General features: G+C 41.3%; 1 protein-coding gene across 7 annotated transcripts in view; it reads right to left on the reverse strand.

Annotated features, from left to right (window-relative positions):
• GLIS3 (GLIS family zinc finger 3) overlaps positions 1-15,261 on the reverse strand; it is a 454,886-nt gene that overhangs the window by 89,226 nt on the left and 350,399 nt on the right. For all 7 annotated transcript variants that reach the window (XR_003523798.2, XM_027616355.2, XM_027616357.2 and 4 more), the window contains 2 exons: positions 13,042-13,203; positions 8,790-8,900 (listed from right to left, as the gene is read on the reverse strand). Coding sequence is in view for 6 of the 7 variants with exons in the window: in XM_027616355.2 (XP_027472156.1) it covers positions 8,790-8,900; positions 13,042-13,203 (273 nt within the window). In the remaining variant the exon portion in view is untranslated. The remainder of the gene's footprint in view (positions 1-8,789; positions 8,901-13,041; positions 13,204-15,261) is intronic.

Consider the following 15,261-nt stretch of genomic DNA (forward strand, 5'->3'; position numbering starts at 1 on the left):
TCACTTAGTATGACTTAAACACACTGTATTAACATTGTATGATATAAAATTAGGACAATAATGACTGATTTAAAAGTCAACATATTATAAGAAACTTATATGATCCTGTAAACTCTCTGATATATAATGCAAAACGTTTGTACAAAGTATCTGCTTATTTGCATGAAGTATAATCCCCTTTTACTCTCTTAGCAGTGTCTGTAAATTAGTTGGCATGAACATATTTGCTTTGAACAAAGGCTTAAATACAGAGGGGTAGGACCAGGTATATCCAACAATTAACTTCCTTCTGTTTTCCTAGTGAGCCATCAATTTGCACTAATATGAATCACACTTTTAGGTGCACCATACCCCGTTTTCATGTGGTTAATGTCACCTTCGAATAAAGTAACCTCAGTTGAATCTTAACACAAAGGACTCTAGTTTTTGGGTGTGATGGTTATTTTCCTGTGTCTCCTTGGCTAGGCTTTCGTCCCCAGTTACACAATAAGACACTGATCTAGGTATTGCTGTGAAGGTATTTTTTAGATGTGATTAGTGTCTACAGTCAGCTGATTTTTAAGGAAAGGAGATTATCCTTGATAATCTGAGTGGGCCTGATTCAATTAATTGATAGGCCTTAAGAGAAGGACTGAGGTTTGCCTTAGGAAGAAGATGCTTCTCCCCCCCACCCCCCCACCCCCGGCAGGGACTGTTCACCTAATCCCGAAGCTAGGAACTCTGGCACCATCTTGACTCTTCGCTTCCACTCACCCCTGGCATTCAGTCCACCATTACTTCCTGTTCACTCACTTTCATCCCAACTGCCCGCTCACCCTCGTCTAGGACTCTGTTACATCTTGTCCAAGTGCACATCCTCCTAACTGGTGCACATGCTTCCAGTCTATTCCTACCCCACATTTCCATTTGCCATCTGCGCAATCAGCCCACCCCTTGTCAAAATCCAGCTTTGACATCTCTGAATGCCTCAAGGGAGAGGAGTGTATCTTACCTTTTTTTTTTTTTTTTTTTTTTACACCCAAGCACTTAGCAGACCATCAGATACATGGTAAATGTCAGGTAAAAAGGAGGCAATCTTCCAGGGCATGTGAAGCATAGATTCTTCTTAGTTGGGCAGAGTCTTTTTGGGTATTACAATGAAAGCCAGGTGAAACAGTCAATAGGGGTCCTACATTTCTTTTAGCTCAGATAGTCTTTCTTGCTTTCTTTCTTAAACTTTGTTTCTTTTATATTGAGTTGTACTTGATATACAAAGACCTGCATGTATTTAACGTATACAGTTTGGTTTGGACATACGCACACAGCCACAATACGATTACCACAGTCAGCGTAACAGATACGTACAGCACTTCCCAGGGTTTCCTTATGTCCTGTTGTGGGGTTGTTTAATTTGAGTTTTGTTTGTCATCAGAGGCTCTTAATTTTGGAGAGTCAGTGAAATCTCTAGAGCCTCTACCTAGAAAATACATTTTGCATATAATTTCTGGGATTTCGTGAGTTTTCTGAAATCCATCCAGCTGTGGAGCCCCACCCCACCCCTTTATGGTCCGTGGAGCCCAGGTTAATAACCCCTGAATAGAGCCAAATAACACAGGTTCAAGTTTCTTTTTAATTCCCTCTGGTTTGGGTCTCAGCTTCCTTGCTCTTGTTTGGATCTTTTGGCACCATCATCCAAGCATCCACACGACCCAGAAAGACTGGCTACCGTAATCATGGAACCATGACGCCACCCACAAGACTATTCAGTTCTCGGGGAAGGAAAGTATTTGCAAAGACACTGTCATCCCATTGTCATTCGCATACTGCCCTGGATTGCAGGTATGTGATAGAACAATGCCTTCTGCTGAAATAGGTCCCCCTTCACCTCGGAGGACCTGTATTTGCCTTTCGAGCTAGCTGTGAAGATGGGAAATGGAAAAAAAACTAGGGCATGTAACCTAAGCTAAGTCATAAAACAATTCATGGCACTGCTTAAAAGAGGCTGTAGCTTTGGACATCCAATCCAAACAGGGCTCTAAGACACGACCACCTGCCCAGGGTCCACCAGGAAAAAGTTTTACGTTAGGCTTATCCAGGCCCTGGCGTGAAGTCACCCTGAAAATAAATCTTCGCTGCTCAGAGAGCCAAGATACAAACAAAACGGGAAAATATCTCCCATGGATATCAAAGGCAAGGTTCAAAGGGAAGACCAAGAGAACTAGCAGAGGGAGCGGTGGCTGCTTGAGAGACGCGGGGACTTTAAGGACAGAGATGAAGCCCGGAGCCCGGGAAGATCTGTGTTTAGCTGTGTCATGATATTTCAGCACATGTATTCAGGCAGCAGAGAGTCGGAGCTAAATGCTTTTATTCCAAAACCATTTTCATCAAGAATTCACAAAATCTAATAAGAGAAAGGGAATGAGAAGCTTAGAAGCCTTCTGTCAATCAATCAAAAAAGCAATTACCTAGGCACTGTTCCCCCAGGCTAGCCGTGCTAGGCACCATACAGCCCGAACTGCTTATTAAAGCACCTGCCAGAGGGTCCTCATGCCTTATATGGCTGGCCAGAGTTCTGCCAAACAACCCCGTTTTTTGCCCTCAATCAGAATTTTCAGGGAGAATAGAAGTAAAACTACTTTGCCACGTATGACAAGGTATTGTAAAGTCATCGAGGACGATACAAAAACCCACGGATCTCCTCTTTGCTTTCAAATGACAGAACCCAAGACTTCACTCCTTAAGAATGTCTGTCATTTGCAAAGGAACTCTCAGATGCCATGTTCCAGAAGCCTTCTCTGTGTGAGACTTGATCACAGCATTTCTCCAATCATACCGAAAGCATGTGAGTCCGTGTGTGTTACTGGAATGTCATCTTCAGGAGGGCAAGTTCAGGCCATATTCCTGAACTCAGAGCTGCTGCAGGGCCTGCCCTGTGCTGATGGCTCAGTGAATCGCAAATGCTGACCGTCGGGAGTCATTTTCTTGGGTGGGAGATAAAAGCTATGCGTTTCACTGTCTAGCACCCAGTCCTTCTATGCCACTGTGATGGAGGACACACTGACAAACCATGCAAGGAGAGCAAGCTAACATGATCCAGACATCCGCTGCTATACCCTTACTGTGCTACCTTCTTCTAAAACAAGTTCAAACAGGAAGGCGCAGTGTTTTTTTGTTTTTTTTTTTAAGTAGTCCCCATGCCCAACGTGGGCTTAAACTCATGACCCGAGATCAAGAGTCTCCTGCTCTACAGACTGAGCCAACCAGGTGCCCCCCACTACAGTATTTTGATGTACCCGGTGCTTTTTTAAAACTGTGCGCTGATGCATTTTTCTCATTTGCAGAGTGGTTATTCAGATGTGCTCCGGGAGCACCCCCCTCAGTATCAACCCCCGCGCTGCTTCCTTGCCTGCATATACGCTACTTACTTTCTGTTGACCTCTTTATTGCTGTCGGGTTTCATCAAGACAACATGGCTCTATGGAGACAGAAAATATGCATCTGTCTTATACCCACTTGCACGACTGCGTCTAGCCCAGTGCCTGGCACCCCATGGGTGCTTAAATAAATATTTGTTAGATGAAATAAATGAAATTATGTGAGATTATTTCTCAAGGAATTTACTAGAAGAGTAGTTTGTTGAGATGCTCAAGAGGAAAAAGATGATTTCATATGTCTCCGGCTCTGAGAATTCTTGCAAGAAGAAAACCTTGAATATTATTTAGCTCTGCATTTCCCAAACATATATGACAACAACAAACTTCTTAAAAGGAGTATCTCATAACATCCTGTGGGATGTGTTCCAAAGAATACACTTTGGGCAACACTGCTCTAAGACTTACAAAAAGACCCTGGGCCTCTAGGCCTACAGACGCTAGCTCGTATGTATTTTTCTGTATTCACAAGGCTGAAGACAGATTTTCTGCTCTCTCCAGAAAAAAGAGAAGCTTTTCCTCACTAACTGCTTACTTTATAGGCAAGTGACCCCACCCCTCCACTTCCCACACCCAATCTAGAGATTCTCAAGTCCTTCCTAACAGCTCCAGGACTGTGTGGTGGTAACATTGCTCTCCAAAGCAGAGCTGGAGTCACTTCCCTAAACTGCTTTCTCAAAATCAGTTACCCTCAACTGAGGCATCAGGACATTGGGGCAGGACAGTATGGCCCACCATCGTTTTGAGGAGAGAGAGAGAGAAGAAATTTGCCACCAATGGTCATTAAAGGATAGAAGTTAGTGAATGACTCACTTACAAAAAAAAAACAAAAACAAAAACAAAAACCATTTTAGTGCCCTTTCAACATCATAGAAGCATCACTCCTCCAACAGGATTTCCAGTGTGATTTATGGCATGTGAGAGGAAGGGGGCGGCTAGTTCATCTTGAAATCATATGTCCACGATCTGTGCCCATGACTGACATTCCATTAAGAGTCCGAGTGAGAGAAGGGGGTGGGGAGAGAGACTGAGAGGAAGAAAGAAAGAGAAAAAGGAAAGTCACCATCTGGGAAGACCTCTGATTGTGTGGCCTCCTGTGCAGGCCTCTGTTGTGCAGATGACACCAGAAAACAACCGGGAGAAAGGGAGAGCCTCAGCAGCTCCTCGAATCGCTGCGTCCATGTAGGGGAACAAGAATCTTCTTTGAAGATTCTAACAAGGGCAAAAAGCAAGGTGAGCTCTGCGGTACTTAATGAAATTGTTTACAGCTCTGAGGCAAGATGGGGTGGTGGTGGCTCTGAACAGAGTCCACAAACCCCTAGTTCTACTGGAAGAGGTGCACTGCATAAGTTGCTCGTCTTAGCCAGACAGCGACCCAGAGCTGCCCCCTAAGCAGGAAAGAGAAGTGCTTGTTGCATTCATGCAGGTTCCGAATGCTGTGCTGGGCTTATCACAGCCTGCTTGAGGCTGTGACCCATCAACCAGGGAGGGTCAGAGGTGATAGTTAACTAACCATTTCACAAATCACAGCCAGAGTCTGGCACCTTCGGGGAGCTGTGAAATGGACGAAAGATGCGTGCCATCTCTAACTTATGGCCCGGCATTCTTTTGCATTCGCTTTCAAAGAAAAGTCCATTTCGATAACAAGCCAGAGTTGAAGGGAACCCCACCACCACCACCACCACCACCACCATCACCACTTATGGGCATTTCCACGGTGCAAATGAAAACTTCTGATAAAGCTCACAGCCTTGAGGGAAATTTCAAGTGGCTTACTGCCTTAGCTTTCTCTTATTTCGCCACTCATTATCAGGCAGAACTGAAGGACAGAGTCTGCCTTTTGCTCTGCAGGCTAAGTTCTCTTCTTGCCCAAGACCATAGCTGGTGACTTGAGTATCTCGCGACTCACTTATCCGTGTAGCCCTCTCTTCAACGGACTCAAGATCTGTAAGGCACATTCAGTGGAAGAAGACTGTACATCAGCTGATCGAATGTGTGGGTGTGCACACATTAGGCAAAGAGAAAAGTTACTTTCTGCATGCAATGAGCCAAATTACCCCAATTCCTTTGCAAAAGAGCTTTTCCCCCCTTCTTCTTCTTTCTTTCTTTCCATAGCTTGAATAATATTTAGCTAAGCTTTCAGGTCTTTGGTTTTTCGGTAGGATCCAACAGGTGTGGGGAAGGACCATCTGCCCACGGCCAGGGCATCACTCATAAGGACTCTGCTTCTCCTGATAAACATCTGTCTTACGGCTGAGGGTGCCTTGTCACTAGCCCAGATTTCAGAGTGGGGCCTCATAAAGCTGGCAACGTTAAGACCAAAATAATGTCATTTAGTGTCTAGGGGGAGGTTAAAAAGAGGATTAGAGGAAAGCAGGCAGGCAGGGTATATTAAACGAGTCCATGACTAACAGGGTGTGACAGAAAAGGGTTTTATTCTTTTCAACAAAACAATTCCCTAGGGCTGGGACCATTACTCCACTGTGCCTTTATCACCTTGGAATTTTTATGGTTATTTTTGATGAATTCACATTTTTGTAAAGGCTTTTTTGAAATGATGCCAGTTTTCAATTTTTAATTAAAGTCGTAAATAATCTTAATTCTGCCTTAAAAGGTTTATTGTTTCTTACTTCTTCTTCTTCTTTTTTTTTTTATTATTGCTGCCAGGAAATATTTCAAATACCAAGCACTGATGTGAGTTAGCAATTAGAATCTCTCCAAGGTCTAGTAACAACATTGTACCATGTAAATATTACATGCCAGTACACCAGCACAAGGTCTGAAAATGTGGATTTCCTGATTTTAGGTTTATTCGCACAGCTTCTCTGGGGAGTGGCATTTCTTCTTTTTATTGGATGGACCAACTTTCATTGTTTTAATTTCCACAGATTAATTTACCCCTGATTCATAACAGATTTTTAAAATCTTCAGATTTAAAAGACCGGTTAAAATTTGGAGAGCAAACCTGGTAAACTTGTCCCTAAGGTATGGGCGATAAAAGGCAGCCACATCCAGCTCACCCATTTGTAAGAAACAGGGTGCACATCAAAAGCAAAATCACTGCAGACACAGTACCTCATTTTCTGGAAGACAAAATTAAGAGAATACTGCAATATTTGATATTAGGTTATAATACTGCTCCTGGAAAGTATATCCTTGTTACCTAGACTGTTGAAGACTGTCTGCAAATTGTCTTTAAATTTCTATTTTGTAGTCTCGGGGTCTGATTTTCTTTTTTTTAATTAGTGCTTCAAGAATCTTTCACACAATCAAAACTATTCCTCCTTTATATAGAGGCTGAGACACACCGCGTTTGAACAATGGAAACCAATTAACTAATAATTCCTGAAAATATCTCATTGTTTCCATACTTATTGTCAACCCAGGTTACCTTTTTTTTTTCTTTTTAAAGATTTTTATTTATTTATTTGAGAGAGACAGAGATCGCGACAGACAGCATGAGCGGGGAGGAGAGGGAGAAGCAGGCCTCCCGCTGAGCAGGGAGCCCGATGTGGGGCTCGATCCCACAACCCTGGGGTCATGACCTGAACCGAAGGCAGACGCTTAATGGACTGAGCCACCTAGGCGCCCCCCAGGTTACCTTCTTATGTGGAATATCAAACTGTTGTTTATTTGCCGGCATGTGGGACCTGCATTCTCTCCTGTCCAAGGCAGGTGTTCTTCTCAGTGAAGGTGCTCTCCAATCTGATAATGGATTTGCTATCATGGTAAAACTTCATACATTTCAGACAACTTAGGGGATGAATGGTCAGATTTAGGAGAAAAAACCCTCAAGAGTTTTGATTCTGTTTTGTGTTGTTTTTGTTTTTTAACAAAGATAACTTATCACATCAAGTTCATAAGATACACACACAGATACGGACAAAAGCCATTAGGTGGTGGTCCTGCCGACATAGCGAACAGGATGCAACCCTGGTGTTATTTTAAAAAGATTAAGTATCCTTCTTAAAATTTTATTTATATTATTAATTCACTTAGTTCCTTTGCTCTTCTTCAATATAGGAATATATTTAGTCCATGTTGACTGATCATCTGTTATCATCTGTTGATAATGATCATCTGGTATCAGTTTACTGTATTCCAATAAAAGAGACTTAACTGTATTTATAGAGGAAAAAATGATTTTAACAGTTGACTTACAAGAGTGGGTTTGTATGCAATTAAGATTATCCATCAAATCCTTCCGACTAGGCATTTTTCTCATTCACAGGGAAGAGGTCAAATTCTTTCCATATATGAGCCCTCAACTGGCATTGTGCTAACACCTCTCAAGGAAGAAAAAGCTCAAGTAAAAAAAAAAAAAAAAAGACTACACAGCATTTCCCAACATAAAAGTGTTAAATCCCCATAAACCATGAAAGAATGCACGATTCTAGTTCAGTAGAAGTGCTGGTGACCTGAAAACCATGGCCATGGGGTTCAATCACAACATGGGCTTAAATCACTTGACATAGTTGAATCTTAAATTTCCCTTACTTTTGTTACGAAGGGCCCTTACGTGAATCGGTACCATCTCGACACAAAGGGAACACTCAAAAAGCTAAGGTCAGCTCAGTGTGTTTGTGTTTTTCTTCCATGGTCAGAAGGTACTTGCTGGTCCAAAAACTTACAAACTCAGTTATTGGGAAATGCCTTGAAAGGTAATAAGCTCCTCAGCTCTCAAGGTGGGGAGGCACAACGTGGCCAACCACCCGCTGGAGATTTTAGGAGGTCAAGAGAGAGAGAGTCAGGTGGGTTGGCTGGTTGATCTTTACCATTTCTTCCAAATCCAAGACACTATGCATTCTATGTACTTTGAAAGATGCATTAATTCCTCAGTGATGTCCAAGTAATCTTAGGTTCAATTCCTTTCTCAAATTTCCATACACAGTACCTATTAAGAAATGTGTTTTTTTTTTTTTTCTAAGCTTAAATGGAGGGATGCTCTATACTCATCCTAGAGATACACCTACCTTCTCCATCAGAACTAAAATGGTTTTAGCCAATTGATATTTTATGAAAAAGCACTTATCTCCGGAAAGGGTTTTTGTTGTGCTGTTTTTCCCAATTCAATTTTCTTTAGCTATGTGGACGTCACTTCCATAAAAGCCTTGTGCCACTCTCCGGCTTAGGTGACTTTCGCTAATTTTCTCTGATTCTTATTATACAAGTCCTCCCCAGGAATTCATACCTGGTTATAGCAGCTACGCAAACCACTGCATTGCTATTACTTCGCGGGAGGTGCCTCTCTCCTCAAAGCGTCTAATGCAGGTAACAACTTGAGAAGTAGAAGAATTCCAATGCCCCGCACAAGGTCCCAATACTGCAAGAGTAACTTAAATATGTTTTTCCTGGCTGGATAAATTCTTTTAAAATTACCTTTTTCCTTGCTTGTTGATCTTTGGAAGAATGTGCCTTCACATGCTTTCGTAGGGAACTCGGGTCTGTGTAGCGTTTGGTGCATCCTGGAATTTGACAAGCATAAGGTTTCTAAATAAGAAAGAAAAAGAGAAACCAATTGTAGTTAAATCATAAAGGTAACTGGGGAAGATTTACTCAGACTACGGACTTCAGAGCATGAACTGTTACCAACTGACTGAGGTGAAATGCTGTTTAACACTTGGGCATTTTAATTAGAAAGCCCAGTAAGTATGCATCAAGGCCAAGAGGAGGGCAAACTTTGAAGAAACAAGGAGACATCTTTAAGGGTGCACTCTCCCCACAAAACTCTTGTAGCATTTTTGGATGTGGAAATTATTAGTAAGCATCTCTAGTCATACTTACAGTTATGTTCCCCTGAAAACAATCTTTGGCACTGTCAGAAACTAGGCAACACACATTCTTTAAGAGTTCAGGTATAAAGAAGCTGCAGAAAAGTCCAGAAAAGACTGGGAATGTTTCAGAGGAAACCTGATTCAGAAAGAGAGAAGGAGAGATTTAAAAGGGAATATTAGTGGAAAGTGAGTGAGAGACAGTAGGTTTTTCAAACACCAGGCACATGAAAACTCAGCCAGAGGAACGTTAATAATATTAGAGGGGTTACAGGTTTAGAGGAGTCCTGATACTCAGCCTGGGTTATATGTCTAAGCCCTTGGCTGGGGGCACGGAAAACATCAGTTTGGGCTACTTCAATTTCCCCATGCTCCTGACAGATGTGAGGTGTGGAGCCTCAGGCTGAGTCTAGAATCTTTTTAATTTATGCGTCCCTGGTGATTGGTCTATGATAATTAGGAATGAATGAATGGGAGCACTCCCCATCAATTTAAACTGGAGCACCTGTTCCTACAGTAATAACAAAATGCAGAGCAAGGGTTTGAGAGTATGGCTTTTAAGCTATGAAATAAATAAAACTTTCTGTTTAATCTAAGAACTACAATAAAAAAATCACAAGATAAACTGTGTTTTTAAGTCGCAGCCTCCAGTCATTCTTCTACTTTGGACCTCAGCAGATGAGAGTAATTAGAGCTGTGCCTCCGTGATTTGAAATGTAAGGAGAAGCGAAACCCGGCCTCCAGAACAGGACCCCTGCCCCAGGAACCTGCCGTTCCGTTAACAGAGCAAACAAAAACAAGAACAGACGAAAAACTCATCAGATTAAAACAAAATAAAAAACCTGAAAAAAATTTCACGTTTCTTTCTCTTTATTTTTTTTTCCTGTTTTCATGTGCAAGCTTGTCATTTTGTGGGCCAACATATACGTGGACTGCATTATTTGCCCTGCTGAAAGCCTTATTTATGATTCACTTTTTTGTTTTTACCATTTCTGATTTCAACCACAAGGTGAAGTCATGAATACATAATTCAGTTTGACACACCCAATACGAATGCTAAGGGTGATGTGTCTGTTCCTTGACTGACTGACTGACTGAATCACCCGAAAGGTCTCACGGTTTTGTGGGGTGCTGGGCACTGCGTTACACGTAAGAAATCTGACCACAAACGGTGGATGAACCAGGCTCTCAGTAACTCAGTTTTTGCAAATGGTCGGCCAGTATGGGTGGAAGCCCCTCGCCCCTGAGTTTCCACTGGGTAAACAAAGGTTTTCTTCCACCCGGGACTCTTCCCTGGGTTCATGGGCTTTCTTGCACTGGTCTTCCCTATCCTGCCCTGGCTTTAGGGGGGCAACTCGATAATATCTTTATCAGCAGTCATGCTGTGACCACATAAACTCCCATTCTGAGCCCTCGAGGAGATGTGGCACGTAAAAAAACCTTCAGGAATATTAACATGTTATATAAATCAATACCATTATTATTACTATGGTTGCTACTATTTGGGTTGGAAAGACAAGAACTGAGTAATGTGATTTTGTATTTGATTTTGAGATGCCTCTCCCAGAAGGCTTGAATACTCACCCTTCCTCCCAGCTGGCTTCCCTCTCTCCCCTGCTGTCAGGCCCCTGGGATCAGTATGCCAAAATAGCAATGTCAGGAGCTGGTCCAAGTGCTACTGGGGTACTGGTCTTTTTACTTCAGATTACTGAAACTTTAAATGGCATGCTACACTTTATCAAACTGTATTTTCCATGTGTACTGTAAAATCATTCCCCCTGTTTAGATATTAAGATGCTAATAGAGAAATCAGTCAATAAAACTTTTCAGGGTTAGAATTAGGAACTCGGTAATCCTTGCGGGAAAATCATTTTCCTATAAGTAAAGAATCCATTGAGTTGAAGAAAGATACTTTATCCAAAATTCTGACAGCATTAGCATAAGGAGTGCTTAATGAAAGGAAACGGGGGCCTGAATTTAAATAACACATTCTTCAAGCAGCTACAGTTTGCTTTTTAAAACAAATGTTTAATTTTTACATGATTTTAAAAGAGCTTACCAATTCATTTAATGCAATAAAAATTTAAACAGGAGGGCAGGTTTGCATCTTAAAGGAAGAACGATGGTTTTAAAGGATTTAATAGAGTGGTGCTTAAAAAAAAATAAAAGTAGCTGGGTCTGAAAAGCTACTGCATTGAACTGAATCATGAAATTATTATCTGTGGTAGCTTTCCTCAAAAGTTTTAAAAAGTGATTTTTTTAAAAAAAAATTCCAAAATGATTTTAGAAAATGCTCGTAGTCTGATTAGCTAAAATTAGCTCCAAGTAAAGAAGGGTATTGTAGAGCCATAACACTTAGGCTCACAATAGTTCTTTCAAACTACAGATAACTAGCTAGAGTAGAGGCAATTTCTCAAGACAATCTTGTCTCGTGAATGTTCATTCTTCCATGATAAAGTTTAATGACAAACTGGAAAATTTATTAGATTCTACCAAGACCATTTTAGACATACAAAATAGGGCATTTTAACATAATTTATTCTTTTTTCCTATTTCTACCTTTTAAAAAATCCTGCTATTCAACAAATTTATTCATTTCATATTCTATTCTGTTGGTCCTAAAATCACTGAATTCAGTTCAGCTAGAGCAGAAAGGGGCTATCCTCTGCCCATATTGCTCTAATTATATTTTAGCTATTTACTAGGCAAACCATCATGTTTATGTATATTAGGAGATAATTCTGTTTAGAAAGGTTATGTGACATATAGCTAAAATGACTTCTATCAATATGACTAATAGAGACTAATATAAAATTTAATAAATATGTCAACTATAACATCAGAAGAATCTTAAATATGTATGAGAAGGTGTGTAGAAATAACAGTATCTTTTCAAAATTCAAATTCTGGTGTAGTTTAATAATAGACATCGGAATGTTAACACTGAAAAAGTACTGTCATGAATATATTATTTGCAAGAATGGGGGATAAGAGATCTGTGATGTGTATAATACATTTATCCTGATGGCTTTGTTAAGTGGAGAATAATAGCACACCGACTACCTGGCCTCGTGGAAGGAAAATGGCATCAAAACTCAAGAAATGCAAAGGAGGACAATCAACATAACAGAAAACAGAAAAGTCTTAGGAAAGGAGCAAAATGTGACCACACTAAGAGAGTTAAGGTGTAATGATGAAAACCCCCTGTTCTTATAGGGGTTATGCCAGTGGATGTGTGGCTATTAACACACGGCGGCGGCGGCGGGCGGAGGGGGCGGTGGGGAAGGCATAATGAAACTGAACCCCAGGGAAAGATCTGCTGGTTCCTTTCAGATGAAAATGCCAGGTGGTTTCTAAAGCAAAAGGCTAGATTCACACTCGGTAACCATGCCAGCCCCAAAGTTCTTATGTCAAAAAAAAAAAAAAGAACCAGGGAAAGGTGGGGGGCAGGGAAGAAAAACCACTTCCTATTTCTAGCAATAGTATATATATTATTTATTTTCGCATACCTTGCTATTTAAATACTTATTTTTTAATGCCCAGTCCCTGGTAGTCATTCTCTGTCCTACAATCTACTATGTGACAGCCCGTGACCCACTCTGCTTTGTACAGAGGCAATCAAGGAACCCCTCTGTCTCGGGCAGTTGTAATATTTCAGATAACTTGTCACGACAGAAAAATGAGGAAAGAGCCAAACAGGGCCCCTTCTGGACCTTCACCAAGCTTCCACTGCTGCCCTTGGCATTGTCCCTATAACCTGCAGACCATAAAGCAAACCCCTTCACCAGCCCACTATCAAACGGGCACTCCCTCACCCCAGGGCTTGGGGCTGGAAGTTGGAAAGCTCCTGCCCTTCTTACAGTGTCCAGATGTGTCCTCTGGTGCTTGGCGCGGTCGCTGGAGTTACTGAATGCCTTCTGACAGCCCGGATGCTGGCACAGGTACGGCTTTTCACCTGTGTGGCTCCGCAAGTGAATCTTGAGATTCTCAAGCCTGGAAAAGGCCTTCTTGCAACCTTCAAACTGCAAAAATAGAAAACGAGTTTTGGTTGTTGAGAAGGAGCTTGAATGTTTGGGTCTGGGGGACAGGGGAAAAAATGTCCTTAGTGTGTATTTAGCCTAAAACAAAAAAGACAAAACAAAAAAATAAGATGAAATCCAAACAGTAACAAATATGACTTCTAAAAATACCCACATAATGATGTGAACTGCATTTTTCCACTAATATACATGCCACTTTCCATACCAGATCTGGGTCCCAAACTGATTTCTGTGATTACTTATGTAAGAGAAAATTTGCTGTGAACCATCTGGCTCAGTTAATAAAAATACAGTAATGCGTGTCTTAAAGAGTTATTAAAAATTAACACACTTTTCCATTTCCAAGTTGGACTAAACGGAAGGAACCAGGAAGGAAGAAACTTTTTACAACTAATAAACTAAGAAAAAAAAAAATCAAAGTGATGTACAAGAATAAAAGTGAGCTTCTGAAGATCCAAGAGTCCAGGATGCAAAAGGCATGTGTCCATGAGGCCGTCACAACCATAAACTTTCTGAACTATCTCAAGGAGTTTCTCAACTCCCCAAAGAGCGACTCTGTTGGCGTACACAGTGATGCCAAACCTAATGAGATAAAAGTTTGTAACGTGCTTTTAAAAAAGGAACTGGAACATAATTCATGTAGTGCTGAGAACGTTTTCCAAATGAAGTGATAGTTTTACCTATTTTTGTCTTTCTAAGAAATGTTACCTCGTTCATGAGGAGAGGAATTGAGAATGAGAGGCTGAAGGTTTCAAGAAAGGCTTTATTGGTTTGTCAATAATATTTATCGATGGGACTATTTACCACATGTCTTCTGTGGGTAAAATATCAGCGACTATATTAGAGGCTCACAGTGATTCCAATCCTGAAAGTGACAATCTAATAAAGAAAATGTGTTACAGAAAGCCTGTAAATGAGGCATAAATGTAAGTTGGGCATTTACCCTGTGACTCTCTTTGATAGTAAGCCCCAGAATACTGATGTCACTTTGACAACTTTCATCCCATATGAGTTCCCACTGCAAAGGAAATTTAGGAATATGGAAACAGTGTTTAAAACAATTAAAAAAAACAAAACAAAACACCTCACTTCTTAGAGAAGAATGTGGGGGGCAGGGGGTAGAACAGAAGTAAAGAAGGTAAATTCAAGATGGTTTCCATTCGAAATTGGTAGTATTAGTCAACCTTACTACAAGACATTTTATAAAATCCCTCGGTTCTCTGCTTATTACAATAGATGATGGAGGACAGAGTATATCATTCATGAAGGGACGAGAACTGGCCAGGTTTGGGAACGGATGGACCAAGGAGAAGGAATAACCAACCATGTCATAACTCCGTCTATTTAAGTCGTCCAGATTTCGCATGCTAGAGTATTTTAAGAAATTTATGAAAGTTGCACTTATTTTTGTTTGAGAGTTATACATGTTTTGCAGACATATGTTGGTTTATTTCAATTTTGATATTTTGCTTAAAATAATTTTGGTGTTTTCCTGATTTCTATTTCACAAAAAAATAAATTTAGCCTGAACAGAAGATGATTGCTGACAAAGCCACTACTTTTTCAACAGAGTGAAAGGCATATAATGATACACTGCTCGAGGGAGAGAGGGGTTAAGTGGCTTATTTCTGCAGGTTTCCAAGGGGGTCCCAAATTTGAGAAGAAAGGGGCTCACGGTCAATCCCCAATTCATGGCTAAGAGGGCTCTGCCGACCAAACCTCTGGTTTTAAGGTACTCTCTGAAGGGCCACTTGGAGCAAACTGCTGGAGCTCAGTTGATTTGACTTAAGAGTCTCCTGGTAGATCACACTTAGGTCTGAAATGAGCTTGTGGTTTCGGACCCCTCAAGCCTGTAGCCTGGTTCCCAGCAAGGCTCTTTTGTAGGATGGATGTTGGGCCAGGGCCAGCTCCAGGGTGCAGACCCAGACCGGGGGAGGTCCCAGCCTCCACTCCCTCGTACAAGTCTTCCCAGATCCTGGTCAGAGGGAAGGCTGCATTGTCTAGGCACCAACATGGGGGTGCGCAGCCACTTTAGAATAG

Source organism: Zalophus californianus, chromosome 13 (assembly GCF_009762305.2).
Source record: "Zalophus californianus isolate mZalCal1 chromosome 13, mZalCal1.pri.v2, whole genome shotgun sequence".
In the NCBI taxonomy this organism is placed as follows: Eukaryota; Metazoa; Chordata; class Mammalia; order Carnivora; family Otariidae; genus Zalophus; species Zalophus californianus.